At 36.2% G+C, this 17,300-nt stretch overlaps 1 protein-coding gene across 1 annotated transcript in view; it reads left to right on the top strand.

The window, feature by feature from the left end:
• Positions 1-17,300, top strand: part of MALRD1 (MAM and LDL receptor class A domain containing 1) — a 640,413-nt gene that overhangs the window by 103,921 nt on the left and 519,192 nt on the right. The window contains exons 13-14 of the mRNA XM_054724807.1: positions 4,074-4,171; positions 12,151-12,324. Of these exons, the coding sequence (XP_054580782.1) occupies positions 4,074-4,171; positions 12,151-12,324 (272 nt within the window). The remainder of the gene's footprint in view (positions 1-4,073; positions 4,172-12,150; positions 12,325-17,300) is intronic.

Genomic DNA, 17,300 nt, shown 5'->3' with positions numbered 1-17,300 from the left:
ATAGATTACTTCCCCTACAAATTTTAATACTTAACTATTCACTAGCAAAATAGGAGTGAATATTTCCATTTACCTACCATAAATAGGCATTTTGTTCTCTTCAAATTTTCCTGTTTCTGAGTATAAAATTATTTCTTATGGGTGCAAATGGTTTTTATATGAAACCTTTATTTGTATTTCTTAGAAAAATTATCTTTTCAAATATTTACAGCTTCTCAATTTATATCTTCTTTAGTTTCTCAAAATAATACTTTATAGCTTTCACTGTATAAGGTTTTTTGTTTTGTTTTGTATTTTTTAAAATTAAATTCTCTATTGTTTAAATTGACCCCATTGACCTCTCCCCAGCCGCTCCCACCCCTGAGCACATGCCCTCACCCCCCCTACTGTCTGTGTCCATTAGTTATGTGTATATGCATGCATACAAATCCTTTGGTTGATCTCTTACCCCTCCCCCTAACCCTTCCCTGTCTTCTTTCTGAGGTTTGACGGTCTATTCAATGCTTCTCTGTCTCTGGAACTATTTTTGTTCATCAGTTTATATTGATTATATTCCACAAATGAGTGAGATCATGTGATATTTATCTGTCTCTGACTGGCTTATTTCACTTAGCATAATGCTTTCCAGGTCCATCCATGCTGTTTCGAATGGTAAGAGTTCTTTCTTTTTTATAGCACCGTAGTATTCCATTGTGTAGATGTACCACGGTTTTTCAATCCACTCATCTGCTGATTTTTTTATATGAAACCTTTATTTGTATTTCTTAGAAAAATTATCTTTTCAGATATTTATTTATCTCAATTTATTTATCTTCTTTAGTTTCTCTAAATAATATTTTGTAGCTTTCAATGTGTAAGTTTTAAAAATATTTTACAAACAAACAAAAAACAGCAAAAAAACAAAACAAAATATTTTGCGAATGTTTTTGTTGGTTTTTGATATTTTTATTTCACCATTGCTAGTATTATAGAAATGCAATTTTAAATATTGACCTTATATCCCATGACCTTATTAATTTTATTTATTATAGTGAATAGTATTTTTATTTTATTGGTTCACAATTATTTTGTCCGTAAATAATGACAATTTTATTTTCTGCTTTCTAAATCTTAAGTCTTGTGTGTGTGTGTGTTTGTGTGTGTGTGTGTTTGTATGTGTGTGTGTGTGTATTTCATTGAACTGGCTAGGACTTCTTGAAAAATGTTGAAGTCCCTGGGTCTGAGTTCAGAGTTTATATCTTTTTACCCTTTATCTTCACATATAAATTTTAATATAATATTATTTATTTTTAAAATATTTGATTAAATTTTTAGTATTACATTTAGCTTCCAAATGAATTTTCACTAACAATATTTTATATTGCCATTTTTCCATCTAAAAATGTTATCTCTTTCTATTTATCAGAAGATTTATAGTCTCTTTCAAGATTTTATAATATTCTTATGTCTGTCCCTTTCTTATTACATTTATTTCTATGTATTTTGTATTAATGTTATTGTGAAAACAATATGTATCATCATTTCTATATCTATACCTTATTGCTATAGTTAATAAAAATAACTTAAAATATTTGTTTTCACTTACCTTACCAAATTCTTTTATTAATACTTGTCATTATTTAAAAAATAGAATTCCTGGGAACTTCTACTTTTACAATTATATTAGTGGCAAAACATGAGAACTCTATCTCTACTTTTCTGTTATATTTACTAAATATACTATTCCCTTGACATCTACATTCACTAGACCTATAAGATAATATTAGTTTAAGATAATATTATCTAATATGATCTCTAGTTAACAAAAATCTTTATTTATTTTCTCATTTTAATTAAACTAGTTCTGTTGTTTGCCATTTAGGATATTGTTTATTTTGGATTTGATTATTAGTCTTTATTTGTTTTACTTTAATATTAAGTTATATTATTTGGAATGGCTGCTTTATCACAGTGTTTTCAATATTTGTTGAAATAAATCTATGATTTTACTTTTTAATTTGTTGATCTAGCTGACTATGTTGATAGAGCTGCTAAATTAAACAAAATCTTCATTCTTGGAAAGCTCTGATTGATAAGGAAATAATAATTTATAATAATAACAATCATCATTATATTATTGTTTTATTCTCACCTGAGGATATGTTATTTTAGAAAGAGAGGGAGAGTGTGAGAAACATCAATCAGTTGCCTCCCATATGTGCCCTGACTGGGGGTTGAACCCACAATATTTTGGTGCATGGGAAGATGTTCCAATGAACTGAGCCACCTGGTAAGGGACATCTAAATTTTTAATAAGGATTTCAAATGTAATCGATAACATTTTTATTAGACTTTATATCTCTGATAATGAGTGATGTTGCTTGATAGTATTTTCTTTTTTAAATATATTTTTATTGATTTCAGAAAGGAAAGGAGAGGGAGAGAGAGACAGAAACATCAATGATGACAGAATCATTGATTGGCTGCCTCCTGCAAGCCCACACTGGGGATCCAGTCCTCAACCCTGGCATGTGCCTTGACCAGGAATTGAACCGTGATCGTCTAGTTCATAGGTAGATGCTCAACCACTGAACCACATGAGCTGGGCTATAGTTTATTTTTTAAAAATTCTTCTATTTTCTTCTATTCTTAAAGATGTCTGCATGCATCATAAAATGAGTCAGGGGGCTCTCCTTAGTTTTCTAAGACTTAAGATCCCTTGAATAATTTTGCAAATATTTGTTCTTTAAAAATTAAATAAAACTTAGTCATGGGGTTGTACATTTCTAGTAGACATTATCACACTTCCAGTTATTTTGTGGTGTAACCAATTTATTCAAACCCTTTTTGTCTTTTAGGTTTTAGAGTTTTTGTGTTTTTATATCCCATTCTTTATTAAGTGTTTGTTTGAAATTGTACAAGTTGTTTTAAATGTCTGAATTTTTTTTTAATTTTTAGTATTTTGTTTAGACTTTTAAAATATTCACTGGAGTTTTACCTGAACCTGAGGATTTTAAATGTGGAATATTTTTTTAATATTATCTTTTCCTACTCTATTTCTTTATAGGTGAAATGTAGAGAATAAAATGAGCTTATACATACACTGTTTCCATTAGTCTTAGGTTGGAATTTGGGAAGAGTATTCCTCATCCTTCCCAGTTAGCTTCGAGATTTAAAAACCATATAAACTGGGTACTATTTTCCTCACTCAAAGGCAACACTGCTAACTTGCAACTTTGGTTATTTTGTTAAACATATGGAGGTGTCTGTAAAATGATACATTTTAATACTGAAATCCTTCCATTTCTGTGCAGTCAGCATTGACTTGTATCTAGAAAAATCACCTTGAGAATGTGATATTTTCCAGTAAAAATGGTTGGCTTTCCAAGTTGCCCATCACTTCCTGCTTATCAAAGGGCAGGATCAAACCTTGACATTGTTCAGAATAGCCTTTCTTGTAAATTTTCAATATTCAATGACAACTCCCTCCGACAGCAGTTCAGATGTGTGAGCTTTTGAGCAGCTAAGCGATGTTATCCCCCTGTACATTTGCCATGAGCACATCCACTGTAGTTAAAATCTATAAGCAGTTATTTTGTTAATGTTCAGATTAGATCTTTAATTAAGCTTTCATCCCCACTAGCACAGACCACAATGTCAAACATGTAAGCCCCAGGAGGAACCAAACTCATCCCATAAGCTTGTATCCTTCAGTACTTTGTGAAAAACCTTAAAAATAAAGCTCTCATTGAAATTTCTTAAGGGCATAGTGAGTATCTAATTGTAAACCTAGAGGCTTCATTTAATTTGATTTCAAACTCTTATGATGTGAGTTAAGCCAATAAAATATTTGTTTATAGGATTAGTTCAAGAGCTTGTTTTTAATCAATTGAATTTTATTTTAGGTGTTTAATGTTATTCATCTGAAAGGGCTTTTAGTTGTCTATAGAGCTTAATGGTAAATAAGTAAAAATGTAATATTCTTTATTTAATTGACAGTTGAATGCGTGCAAGGATAAGATACTAGGGTAAGGAACTGCGAAATGTACAACAGAAGAACCTGCATCTATATGACTTTATATTTGTTCTTGCAGGATTGTTTATTTATTTGCGAGCACATCAATTGCCTGGAGTGGCCAAACTTGGAAGTCCTGTTCTTACAAAATCACTTACCGCCTCTAACCCATGTCAGGTAATTTACGATTGGAATTTCTATTGGCCATTCTGTGGCTGTAAAGTGTTAGGCTTATGCTGCTCATGCTAGTAAATGTCTGCTATGTTTTATCACTGTTTTCATGATGAATCGAGAGATTTGTATGAGTTATTTCAGCATGAAATGCCATGTCCTTCCGAAAGACCATTTGCAACATAACTCATGCCATTCTTTTTTGGGGGAGGGGCACTAAGAAATATTTCTATCATTTTATATTATTTTACACAGTTCTTTCATTAATCTAAAAGCTGTGGATTCATGTTGTTAAAATTGCTTTTTATTTTTACCAATAATGTTTATTGAGTAAAATAAATTTAGTTAAAAATGCTTGTTGAAAGAAAGATAAAAGGATGAATATATGCAGAAAAACAATTATGTTTTCTGAAATTTTATCCTTTTAAGTAGTCCTCCTGGAACCAGATCAACACAGACCAAGGCATTAGAATACTCAATTCATTTCAAAAGCTCAATAAAGAAAAAAGCTGAGGTTTGGAATCAGATAGACTTGGTGCAAATCTCAGTTCTGCCACATTTTTTTAAAATTCTCACATGAGGACATGCTTAGAGAGAGAAAGGGAGAGAGAGCAAGAGCAAGAGTGAGAGCAAGAGAGAGAATGAGAGCGAAAGCGAGAGAGAGAGAGCGAGAGAGAGAGAGAGAGAGAGAGAGAGAGAGAGAGAGCGCGATCAGTTGCCTTCCATATATGCCCGACCAGGGATCAAACCCATAACGCAGGTGTGTGTCCTGACTGGGAATCAGACCAGCAACTTTTCGGTGCACAGGACAATGCTCAACTAACTGAGCCACCCTGGTCAGTTTCTGGAACTTTGTTGAATCTTAGTTCTTCCACAGGTTACGCGCTCTAGTTGAGATTCAGTGTCTACACTGGAAACCTTCGTATTAGCATACCTTCTTCACATGGTTGTGAATATTAAAATGTGATTTAATCACCTAGCAAAGTATTTGGCACAAAACAGGCATTCACTAAACATAATTTTTCCCCTTTCTATAAAACTAAAAACTAAATTAGGTGTTTTCTCTTCAGCTTGTCTTGTTTTCATTCATTTTGAGATTTTTGACATCTCTCTAAGCCCTTAGGATTTCAGCTTATTTTTTTCTTTAGTTATCAAAAAATAATGAAGATATCAATATTGCCACACACTAAATTCATCACTTGTAAATACATGATGCAGCACATTTCTAGTAAATAAATTATATATGATATAGAGATATAAATATATTATGTTTTCAGCTTGATAGAAGTCTGAGGATCCACAGAACTCTTAGTAGGTGTACATCCTTCTTTTTTTTTTTTTTTGTTTCCTCTTCCTCCTCCTTCTTTTCTGCTTATTTCTCTGTGGGGATTAGGATTAAAACAACTACCTGGACTTGACTTCCACTTCACTCAACTGCACTCTACACCCATCTTTGCTTTATTTTAATGAAATCCTATGTAATAAACACAGTTGTTTCTCTTTTTGTTTGTTTGTTTTGCTATTTTGTTTGAGAACTCCTGGAGATTTTGTGCCTTCAAGTAATGCAATCCCTATTGTTAAATACATTAGAGACATTGGATACAAAGGGATAAAATGTATTAATTCTACCTCTTTTACAAAAATTTGAACACAAACCTTAAGAGCTTATTAGGAATTTCTGAGACTCACTGAGAAATCATATTTTGTTTTTCATTTTCTTTTTAAAAATAATCTACCTTTCCCATTGTTGTACGCTGGTAGCCATTCATTTTGGTCACTGGGATTGTGTTTCAATTTATGATTATTTCCACCTGAGGACATTTTTCTCTACGGTTACTTAAATTTGAAGCTTAGCTGTGGGAAGTTATTTAGGTGAGGACTCAGTGAAAGCAGTGGACAGTTTAGATGCCTGATAGTTTATCTCTCAGAACCAAGTCCTCAACCTCCCCAAGGCCTCAGATACTGATTTAATCGTTTGCCTTCACTTTTGGAAAAGTGAGAGTGCTTCAACAACATCACAGACTGTTAGAGAGGTATTTGTTTTTCACATTTTGTCTGCACCTGTTTTAATCTTAGTAATCTTTGAGGTAGAAGGAGGGATATTTGGATCACTTTATAGTATTTTCCAGCTTAGGAAATAGTATTAGACTGTTAGAAAATGTTATTTATAGTTTGAGATACACATAACTAATGTTATCTCAAAAAGGAGTATTTTAAGAATATAAAATTACCTTTTTATAAGTCTGTGGCAATGTTAGATTCTTCCATAAAAGTTACAGAACAAGGGAACAAAACAAATTATTATTTTCTTTAGTAATCAGAAAACCCAGCTGACCTTTCTAATTTGAACATATTGATTATATTTTACATATTATACATTGTATGTTCTTCATTATAAAATGATAAAGTGAGGCAGTGAGATAACTGGGCACTTTGTATGATCAAAGCCTTCATTTTATAACATTATATGATCTTTTTTCTTACATAATCAAATCAGGCTAATGTAGTGAAGAACATGTTTTGGTTTTTTTAAAGAACTTTAAAAGAACACAAAGCTTTCTTTTCTATCAGCAGACTTTTAAGGTTATTATGAATTATTACCTTGTACTTTATATATGGCCAACACATGGTATCAACATGCATAGTTGTTCCGAGTTTATTCTTGTTCAATATATGGATTTTAATTTAAAGCTTCAAACCTTCCTTCAGTCACTGGTGGAAACTTGGCACTTTTCTCTTTAACAGCCAGGAGACAGGACACACAGAACATGTGGGATCCAGAAGCCACTATGTCTTATTGGTACTGAAATGCTGTTACTGTTTCCAATGAACTAGGAAATAACAAATATGAAGGGGATGTATATGGATTAATATTTTTTGAGTTTTCCTATTTGAGTTACTGTACAAAAGACAAAATATCTCAGTTTTAGGATTTCACCATTAGATACAGGAAGATTTATAATATAAAGTTTCTGTTTCATATATATTGGGTGTGTTTTTTAAAAATTCATAAGTAAAAACATGAATGAAGAGGGCGAAGATAGATGAAGCAAGAAGTGGGATGGTTCCAAAGCAAAGTGGTTCCGGGCCAGGCTACACATTCGCATCTAAGTGTTTCAGCAGCCCCTGCAGAGAAGGCATATGAGGCATCATGGGTCAGGATTGCGGAGTGTAAAAAGCAAAACACAAAACAAAAATAGTTCAGAGACTTCTCCTCTGAATGCTCCCTGCAACACCAATGTAAACATTTTTTATCTGATTCAATACACGCCTAGTGGTTACTTACCTACTCTGCGCTGATCACAGTTCTCAATGCTGGGAAAAAACAGGGACAACCTGAGCACACGCTGGTCACAAAGGTAGGTTTAGTGAGGGATCCCAATAGCAATTCAGGGTTAAGTACTACAAGAGGGTGAACACAGTATAATAATAATAATAACCCACTTATAACAACTCTCTCAATGAGTTTTGAAAGGCCATGTCTTATAATGTTCCTCATGTAGAATGATGAACTCACATCAAAGACAAACTAAGGAAAAAAGTAATTATGAGTGGGGCTTGGAATGGTGCAATCACACTTCGTTTCCTGATTTTTTTTTAATCCAAGGATAGATGTTAGAATATGTGATGCATTCTAGGAGAAGTAACAGTTATGGGGGAGGCATTGAGCAGGTACTCTACACTTTTATATGATCAAAACGCATGGCGATTAATTGGTTAATGAGAAAAACAGGTTACAATTTACTGAGGATTCCTAACTTCCACTTAACCTTGTTCAGGTAAGGACTACACAGGCAAAACAATTATAACTAGGAATCATAAAAATCACTGTGGTAATGGTGAGTTGTTTTTAATTTTTTTGTGTATTTGTAATAAGTAATCTTTCTTTTCAATATGGACTTATTGCCAGCTGAATTTTGAGGAGATAACTTGTTTCCTTTATTTTTTTAAACTTTTTTTCTTGTTATTTTTATTATTCTAGATCTTGAAGATAAGCAAGTGTAGCAATACCAGACAGGGCCCAATTTGATTTAAAGCAGAGATGGCAGAGGCAGCTGACTGTTGGAATACAACTGAGAAAGGGCGTGAAGCAATAGGGACAGAGACCATAGCAAAGTTGAGGAAAGAAGCAGAAAATATGAAGGATAGAGTTTCAATTGGAAACAGACCAAAGGCAAGTGAAACAGAAAACCAGAAATAAGGAAGAAATCATTTTGAGCTTCTAAATAATGCCCTGTTACAGCCTTCACAGAATTAAGGACCAGAGAGTAGTTAGTCCTTTGTAGAACTGGCCACTCCTCCAGGGAACATCTCAGGGCGCCTTGGAAACCAAAGAGCAAGTGGCTCCCTGAGTTCATCCACTCTCCAGCGTGGGTACCCACCTGTACTCAGTAACTAGTAAAGAAGTCACCTAAGATGTCCTTTCATTTTGTAGTAAAACGGAGGATTTGATATTTTTAAACATATAAATAATATAAAATCACAGAATACAATAAATAAATACAATAAAATAGTTTAAGCATTATTTTCTCTCTAATTTGCAATGAAAGGAACTGCTATTTTGCAAGCTTTTAGCACATGAAATTCTCTTGAATACAGTGATCAGTCACACACTATATAAGACGTGCCTTAGTGAAAAACCAAGAGACATAAAACCAAGCTTTAAATGTTAACATTGACATTGTATTTAACTGCTTTTTACTGAATCAGGCATGAATCAAGAAAATAATTTCCTCTAACAATGACAAGCAGTAAATAAATTTTAAATGATTGGTGTAATTGTACATGCTTTGCAGCTCTATCTAGTAGAACTTTCTGTGTTGATGGAAATTTTCCTCTGTTACGTCCAGTGTGTAGCTACATATAGCTGCTGAACAAATAAACTATGATGAGTATAACTAAGAAAAGGATTTTTAAAATTTGTTTAATGCTAATTAACTTACATGTAAGTAGCCACGCTATTTTCATACCTTGGTCATTATGCGCATTATACTTATTCATTCCTTTTTTTCCCCCCACTCTCCTCTATAAAACTCTGAGACCTGTAAGGACACCTAATATCTTGTACATTTTCTGACACAGAGCAAGTTCTTCTTCTTCTTCCTCCTTCTTCTCCTCTCCCTCATCCTCCTCTCCTCCTCCTCCTCACCTTCTTCCTTCTCCTCCTCCTCTTCCTTCTCCTCCTCCTCCTCCTCCTCTTCTTTCTGTCTCTCATCTCTCCCTGTGCCTCTCTCTCCCTCTCCCTCCCTTCCAAAGTTTATACATATTTACTTAAGTACTGATGCTAACAATCCACTCATTCCTTCCTCTTTTTTTCAATACTTATTAACTGAATACCTACTGAATACAAATATCCGTAATAGGTTCTGTGAGGAATTCACAACATGCATCATAATTTTGAGTTCATGTCTTGGTTTTCTACTCCTTGTGTGTATCAGATCGAGAGCCACAGACCTTGCACACTTGATGAGTGCCCCCCCACAGCTGTATTAATAATTTTTCCCATGCTTTCACCCTTAACGATATTAGATGTGAAAAGGCTATAGAAAGTTTCTTGGTCTATAATAAATTCAAGAATTCTTCTTAAGTTTCTACAATGCCAATTATGTTTAAATAGTAAATTAAATATAAGTTCTAATCCATTATTCTATTGAATGTGGATCCCATTGGTTCTTACTCATAATATACTATTAAAATAACTTCACACGGGCGATGTACTGAGTGACAGTTTGACAGCTTGAAATTCTGATGGGGCATGCATATCTCTTGTATAACTAAGTTTAAAGCTCTTTTGCATATTTACAACCTTGCAACATGCTGAAATTACAGCAGGGATCTAAAATTTAATTGTAATTGAGGAACATAAATCCTCCATTTCCATAGAATTTAATTAAACACTTCCATTTGACTTTACATTTCTGCTTACCTGTCAAGGTCTGAGTTTACATGATCCTGGTAGTAAAATCTAAAATGAAACGGACAGCCAGAAAGATTTTATTTGATCAGGTGGTGTCAATTAAGTATATGGTGAAAAAAATGTACCACATTAGAACAGAAAATGCTTGATATTTTATAATGAGCAATTTTTAAAAAGAGAATTTAATGAAATTTTGCAGTCTTTCATCTCCACTGAAATTGGTACCAACAGTGAAATAAATGGGTAAATTACTATATATATATATATGAACTAATATCTGCTCATATAACCCAATAAGAGCAGAATGACAAAGGGAAGAAAGCAAAAGTTTAAAATATAGTGAACTAAAAAGGAATCACTTTGAGTCCAAACAGAAGGATTCTGTTTCTGTGGGACCTCATCTCTGAATGTTATTTTTTCCCTTGAAAAAAAAGCAGCCTTGAGACTCTATCCTGTATAATAAAACCCTAATATACAAATTGACTGAATGGCAGAATGACCAGTTGCTATGGCGCACACTGACCACCAGGGGCAGACGCCTAACACAGGAGCTGCCCTCTGGTGGTCAGTGAGCCAGAAGCCGGGCTCACCGCTGGCAGGTGCAGTGGTGGTGGTGGGAGCCTCTCCGGCCTCCACAGCAGTGCTAAGGATGTCCTAAGCCATCAGTGAAACATACCCTGAGGGCTCCCAGACTGTGAGAGGGTGCAGGTCAGGCTGAGAGGACCCCCCCCCCCCCCCCCCGTGCACAGATTTCATGCACTGGGCCTCTAGTGTCATAAGAAGAAAAAAAGAGTGCTGTGTGTCTGAACCTGTTTTTAAGGAGGTGTAGTTGCCATATTTTATAGAGTTAATTATCCAACCATTGAGGGAATTTACTTTTGCCTTTCACAGTGCCCAGTACTTATTAAATGGTCAGTAAATATTGGTTGAATAAATAATAATGATGGAGTTTATGTTATAGGTACTGATAGCACCTAAAGTAATCCTCTCTATATATTTTCTTTATTACATGGTTTACCTGTCAAACTTTTATTAGATTACTAGAGGCCCAGTGCATGAAATTTATGCACCGTTAGGGTCCCTAGGCCTGGCTGACGATCAGGGCCAATTGGGGCCTTCCATGTCGCCCCCTGATGGTCAGCACATGTCATAGTAAGCAATCCAAATCCTGGTCTCCCAGTCAAACTCGTGTGGGGACAATTTGCATATTAGCCTTTTATATATATAGATGTCATCTTTGATGACAAGTAGAACAAAATGACCAAGGCTCCATAGTTTCAAAAAGAACAATATCTCACTTGGATTAAATTGTTAATGAGTAGTATCATATGAGCTCCCCAATTCTTTGATAATGTTACAACAGAGAAGGGGTTAATGACAAGTATTGATTATAGTTTTTCAAGGATAATGAAAAGTAATACCTGATTTTGTAACTTTGATACAGAAAGTGTATCTCCCCAGATTTATAAGAAGCAATAGGGAAGGCTCCTGAGAAACTTCTATGACGCTGTGGACAAATGTGTGTCCTCAAACTTGTTTTGGTAGTATGCTGGTGCTCAATTTCTTTAGACATCTCCATGATATGTGTTAAATATACCAGTTGGTACAGCCACCTTGAGCCTTTTTTTGTTTTGTTTTGTTTTGTTAATCGTTACTGAAGATATATTTTCCATTGATTTTGAGAGAGAGAGAAAATGAGAGAGGAAGAGAGAGACATCGATGTGGAGACACATCGAATGGTAGCCTCCTGCACATGCCCTGACCAAGGCCCAGTGATGGAACCTGCAACCCAGGTATGTGCCCTTGACTGGGAATTGAACCCAAGACCCTTCAGTGTGAAGGCCAATGCTCTAACCATTGAGTACACTGGCCAGGGTATTGCACCTTTTCTTAAGGAGAGAATACAAAGTCTGGCAAATGAGTGCTTTCCATGTTCTGGGATTACACACTTGGAGGAAAGCAGAATTGCAAAGATTATATTTAACACCAAAGTAGTTTGGGATATTTTTAATTATGGAAAAGCTACTGGAGACAGTTAAATGGAATATTCAACAATATTTTTCAACAGGTGCAGTTTCGGTATCATTTGTCTCAGCATTCACATCTCTCGGTTTTCACAAGAACATCACTGGATGGAAATTTGCAAAAGCAGGGTGATCTAATTGGAATCTCCAAATTTCAATGGAGACGAGCAAAAATCAATCTCTATGCAAAGACTGGAGAATCTAGTTTGCCTTTTCAGGTAAGCACATACAAATTAATAAAACTCAGTAGAAGATTCCTATTTAATATTAATCTTCTCAGACAACCATTAGCACATATATCCCTTTGACATCAATAAAGCAAGCATGTTCACAATCAGGAATGAGTAGAGAGGTTATCTTGACTAAGTGCTCAAGAGTGATCTGTGGAAGCATAGCAAAGGTGGGGTTAAGACCTCAATAAGATGGCAGAGATGAGAGTAACTTATTAGGAAAATGTTCTTTGTGTGTGTGTGTGTGTGTGTGTGTGTGTGTGTGTGTGTGTTTTAAGTGTGGATAGTGGATTATTTGAGATAGTGAAAAAACCTTACTTGAGCTATATTCACATTTTAATCCTGTTGCTCTATTTCTGTTGCCCATTAATATTGGAGATTTTTTTCAATCCTTGATGTCATTTTCTTGGTTAATAATAAAGAATGGCAACTGCAGCTTATCAAATGAGTGCCCCAACTTTCACCCCCTGCACATGGCTCCCTTCTGGATGCTGTTTGAAATGAGTTACTTTTGAACTAGGTTTAGAAACTAAGTAGACTGTAGTGGAAAATGCAATGCCTTCAGAATCAGGTGGTCTGAGTTCTGATCTCTGCTCAGTTCATTGTTTCCAAGATGACTATGCATGTTACATCTTTGAGCTTCAAATTTCCAAGTCGGTGAAATCCCAGTAGTAGTCAAAACAACACTTTAGGGGATTCTGAATAATGGAGAAAAAGTTGCCACAATAGTGGCTGTGAACATAGGCTCTGGAGCCTGGGGTTTCAAATCCAGGTATAGAATCATAGGGATGTTGCTTAATCCCTCTGCCTTTCTGTTTCTTCCTCTGTAAGTGTGTGTGTGTCGGGTATGTGAGAAGGTCATTGTTAGGGTGTTAGGGGTCCCTGACACATAACACACCTCATTTGGTCCTTATTTTGAATCAATTGAGATAAATATAAAAGTCAAACAAATAGCGAAATATTTTAGAGAAGATGGCTTTAGAATCTGCAGCCATATATTTAAAATAACACTTTACCTCAGAATAAATAGATTCACTCAGAGAACAACCAACTCTGCTGGAGAAGGACTAGACTCACACTTTGGGAGACCCTTTTATCATTATCCAGGGATAATAACAGAGAGCCTGCCTCCTGAAGATGGGTTGGCTCACAAAAGGAGGGTTAAATGAGAGACAAAGAGGATGAGTTGAGAACACCCAGCTTATTCTTTTAACATCTCCAGTCAGTTAAATCTTCCTCCTCCCAGTGAAAAGAGTAAGGGGTCCATAACAGCAGTGCTGCTTCAGGGAAGTCCCTGCCCAAGGAAGCAGGAGGAATAGGGAATAGAATGGATTGCTATTAGTATTATACATTAGAGTTATTGTGAAGATTCAATGATTTATGATTTACACATGTAAAGCACGTGGAAGAAATCTGGCATAGAGTAAACAGTTAGCTATTACTGTTGCTGTGGTTATTACCTGAACATTGTCTGGGAATAATAGACACTCTGTAAATGTTAGTATTCTTTATTTAGAGGACTGTCCTATTGACCAAAAATCTAGGCTCAGTGATTAGAGGCTTTTTCAAACAGTTCTCAGGGATTATATATATGACTAGAGGCCCAGTGCATGAAATTTGTGCACGGAGCGGGGGTGTCCCTCAGCCCAGCCTGCACCCTCTCCATTCCAGGACCCCTCGAGGGATGTCTGACTGCCCATTTAACGGGCAGTCGGACATCCCTCTCACAATCCAGGACTGCTGGCTCCCAACTGTTCGCCTGCCTGCCTTCCTGATTGCCCCTAACCGCTTCTACCTGCCAGCCTGATCACCCACTAACCACTCCCATGCCAGCCTGATTGATGTCTAACTGCTCCCCTGCCAGCCTGTTTGCTCCCAACTTCCCTCCTCTGCCAGCCTGGTCACCCCTAACTGCCCTCCCCTGCAGGGTTGATCGCCTCCAACTTCCCTTCCTTGCAGGCCCGGTCCCTCTCAACTGCCCTCCCTTGCAGGCCTGGTGCCTCCCAACTGCCCTCCCCTGCTGGCCATCTTGTGCCGGCCATCTTGTGTCCACATGGGGGCAGGATCTTTGACCACATGGGGGCAGCCATCTTGTGTGTTGGAGTGATGGTCAACCTGCATATTACTCATTTATTAGATAGGATAGAGGCCTAGTGCATGGGTGGCGGCCAGCTGGTTTGCCCTGAAGTGTGTCCCGGATCAGGTGGGGGTTTCCTTGGGGTGTGGGGCGGCCTGAGTGAGGGGCCTGTGGTGGTTTGCAGGCTAGCCATGCCCCCTGGTGACCCAAGAAGAGGCCCTAATATCTGGAATTTATTTACCTTCTACAATTGAAACTTTGTAGCCTGGAACAGAGCCAAGCCTCCTGCTTGCTCCGTGGCCGGCAGCCATTTCTGTTGCAGTTAATTCACCTTCTATAATTGAAACTTTGTAGCCTGGAGTGGAGGCCTAGGCCAGCCAGGGCAGGTGGAAAGCTTGGCTTTCTACGTTGCCGGGGTCAACCCTTGCCTCCTGCTCTTTCCAGCTCGATAGCTGCTGCCATTTCTGTTTGGATTTGTTTACCTTCTATAATTGAAACTTTGTAGCCTTGAGTGGAGGCTTAGGCCAGCAAGGGCTGTTGCCTGGGAAACCCAAGCCTCCCTCCTGCTCTCTGTGGCTGTAGCCATCTTGGTTGGGTTTATTTTCATATTTGCTCCTGATTATCTGGTGGGCGTGGCTTGTGGGCATGGCTTGTGGGTGTCGCGGAGGTAGGGTCAATTTGCGTATTACTCTTTATTAGGTAGGATTCCACTCCCAAATCTAATGGACAAAAACACTGTGAATCTATGAACTTTTAATTGGAAAACATTTTATAAAGGCCAGTCATGGAATCATTTTCATGTCAATGTCTATTACATGTGACAAGACAAATAAAATCAGAACAATTTGAAATCTTGCCTCATTTATTTATATTCTATATAAAATTTTTAAATTAGGTCTACTTTCAGTTAGAATGAAACCATTAAGATCATTCAGAGTCTATTGTTCATTGACATTATTGGGAAGAAAACAGAATGTCCTTTTCTACACAAAAATACCTTCACATGAATTTTTATAGCAGCTTTATTCATAATTGTCAAAAGATGGAAGCAACCAAGATGGAAGCAACCATTCAACCTTGAGTATGTGAATGGATAAATAAACTGTGGTGCATCCAGGTAATGAAATATTATTCAATGTTAAATACAAATGAGCTATGGAAAGACCGAGAGGAACTCTAAAATGAGTATTGTTAAGCAAAAGAAGCCAATATGAAAAGGCTATAAACTGTATGATTCCAACTATATTACAATCTGGAAAAGGAAAAACTCTGAAGACAATAAAAAAATCAGTGGTTGCCAGGGATTAGGAGAGGCAGGGGTAGATAAGAGGGTTTTTAGGGCAGAGAAAACATTTTGACAATATAATGATAGACACATGTCCTGTATAAATTGGTTCAAACCCATGGAGCCATAAAGTAAACTATGGACTTTGTGTGATTATGATATGTAAATGTTTATCAATTGTAGCAAATGCCCCTCTGGTGGGGGATATTGATAATGGGGGAGACTATGCATGGGTGGGGGCAGGAGGCATATAGAAACTCTGTACCTTCCCCTCAGTTTTGCAGTGAACCTAAAATTGCTCTAAAAGTCTTAATAATATAATAATAAAACAAAACAAACACCAGAATGTCCTATTAGTACTAGTTATTTGAGAAATATTATGGGTTGAGACCAAAGCCATTCCTTTCTAAGCCTGGAGGCACTCATTAACCTATCATTATTGAAGAGTTTCAGCATTGTGTAGTTTTTTTTCTCTTTAATATTTCTCTAGGATTTTGGTTTTTGTTTTGCTCTGATTTGCAGTACAAATTGAGACTACTCTTTATTATCTGGGGAATATTAAGTAGTTTGTAGATTCACTAGTGATTTGATAGGATTTTGTAATTTGATAGCAAGACATTTGTGATGTTTTCTAAAGCAGGCTTGTCCAACTACTCTCCTTTCTCCCTTTATCCCCATCCACGGGGGCTCAGCACCACATGTTGGCTCTTCTCTCTACCCAGTTGGGGCCTCCCATACATCACTAATCACCTTCAGCTTGATTGTGATGTCCTTCAAAGGGAGAGAATGGTCTTGATTCTTGCTAAGCCTCAGCCATATTTAATTCATCCCCGAGAAGGTAAGAGTTTTTTCTCTGCCTCTGCTCCTTCTTATTCCTATTACTTGGCTATATTAAAGGTTTGTTTAAGAGACTACAGGTGAGTAAAAAAAAGAAAAATCCAAGAAAATCTCCATTAGCTTTCCATAAAGAAACCCATTCCAGGATAATCAGCCACAATTTAGAAAATTAAAATTTGGAAGGCAGTATGTGAAAAATGAATTTAGAGGCAAAACCTAATCTGACCAGAACTATGTGAGGTATTTAGGCAGTTCTTTTAGTGATGGGTCTGATTTACAGCGCTGCCTCCAAGCTTCCTCAGGAAATCATGTAATACATCCCATATGTATTAGATTAATAGCCTCAACTCTGAACTATTCAAATTTCAAAACCCAGCTGGCCCCAAAGACTTTAGATAAGATATCATGGGCCTGTGTTAACAATCTGGTGTGAATCAGTCCAGATTTTATACACAGAAACACATGCAGAGACAAAAATACACAATACATAAATATGCACAGTCACACACACATATACATACAATATTATTTAATACATATTAATATAAATATCATTAAATATTTCAAACAAATAGTAGACACAGAGTGAGGCAAATACCCATGTACTCACATGTCAGAATTAACTAATGTTAACATTTTATTTGCTTATAATACTAATGTTTGTTTGCCCATTAAAATGCAGCTTTGTCCTCTTTGTATCTCTTTTTATCCCATTTCTTATCCTCTACAGGAAAAAAAAAAAAAAGCTAATGTTATGTGGGTTTT

This window comes from Eptesicus fuscus, chromosome 2 (assembly GCF_027574615.1).
Source record: "Eptesicus fuscus isolate TK198812 chromosome 2, DD_ASM_mEF_20220401, whole genome shotgun sequence".
NCBI lineage: Eukaryota > Metazoa > Chordata > Mammalia > Chiroptera > Vespertilionidae > Eptesicus > Eptesicus fuscus.
The sequence above is the reverse complement of the archived record's forward strand: the minus strand, read 5'-3'. Positions and strand labels throughout refer to the sequence as shown.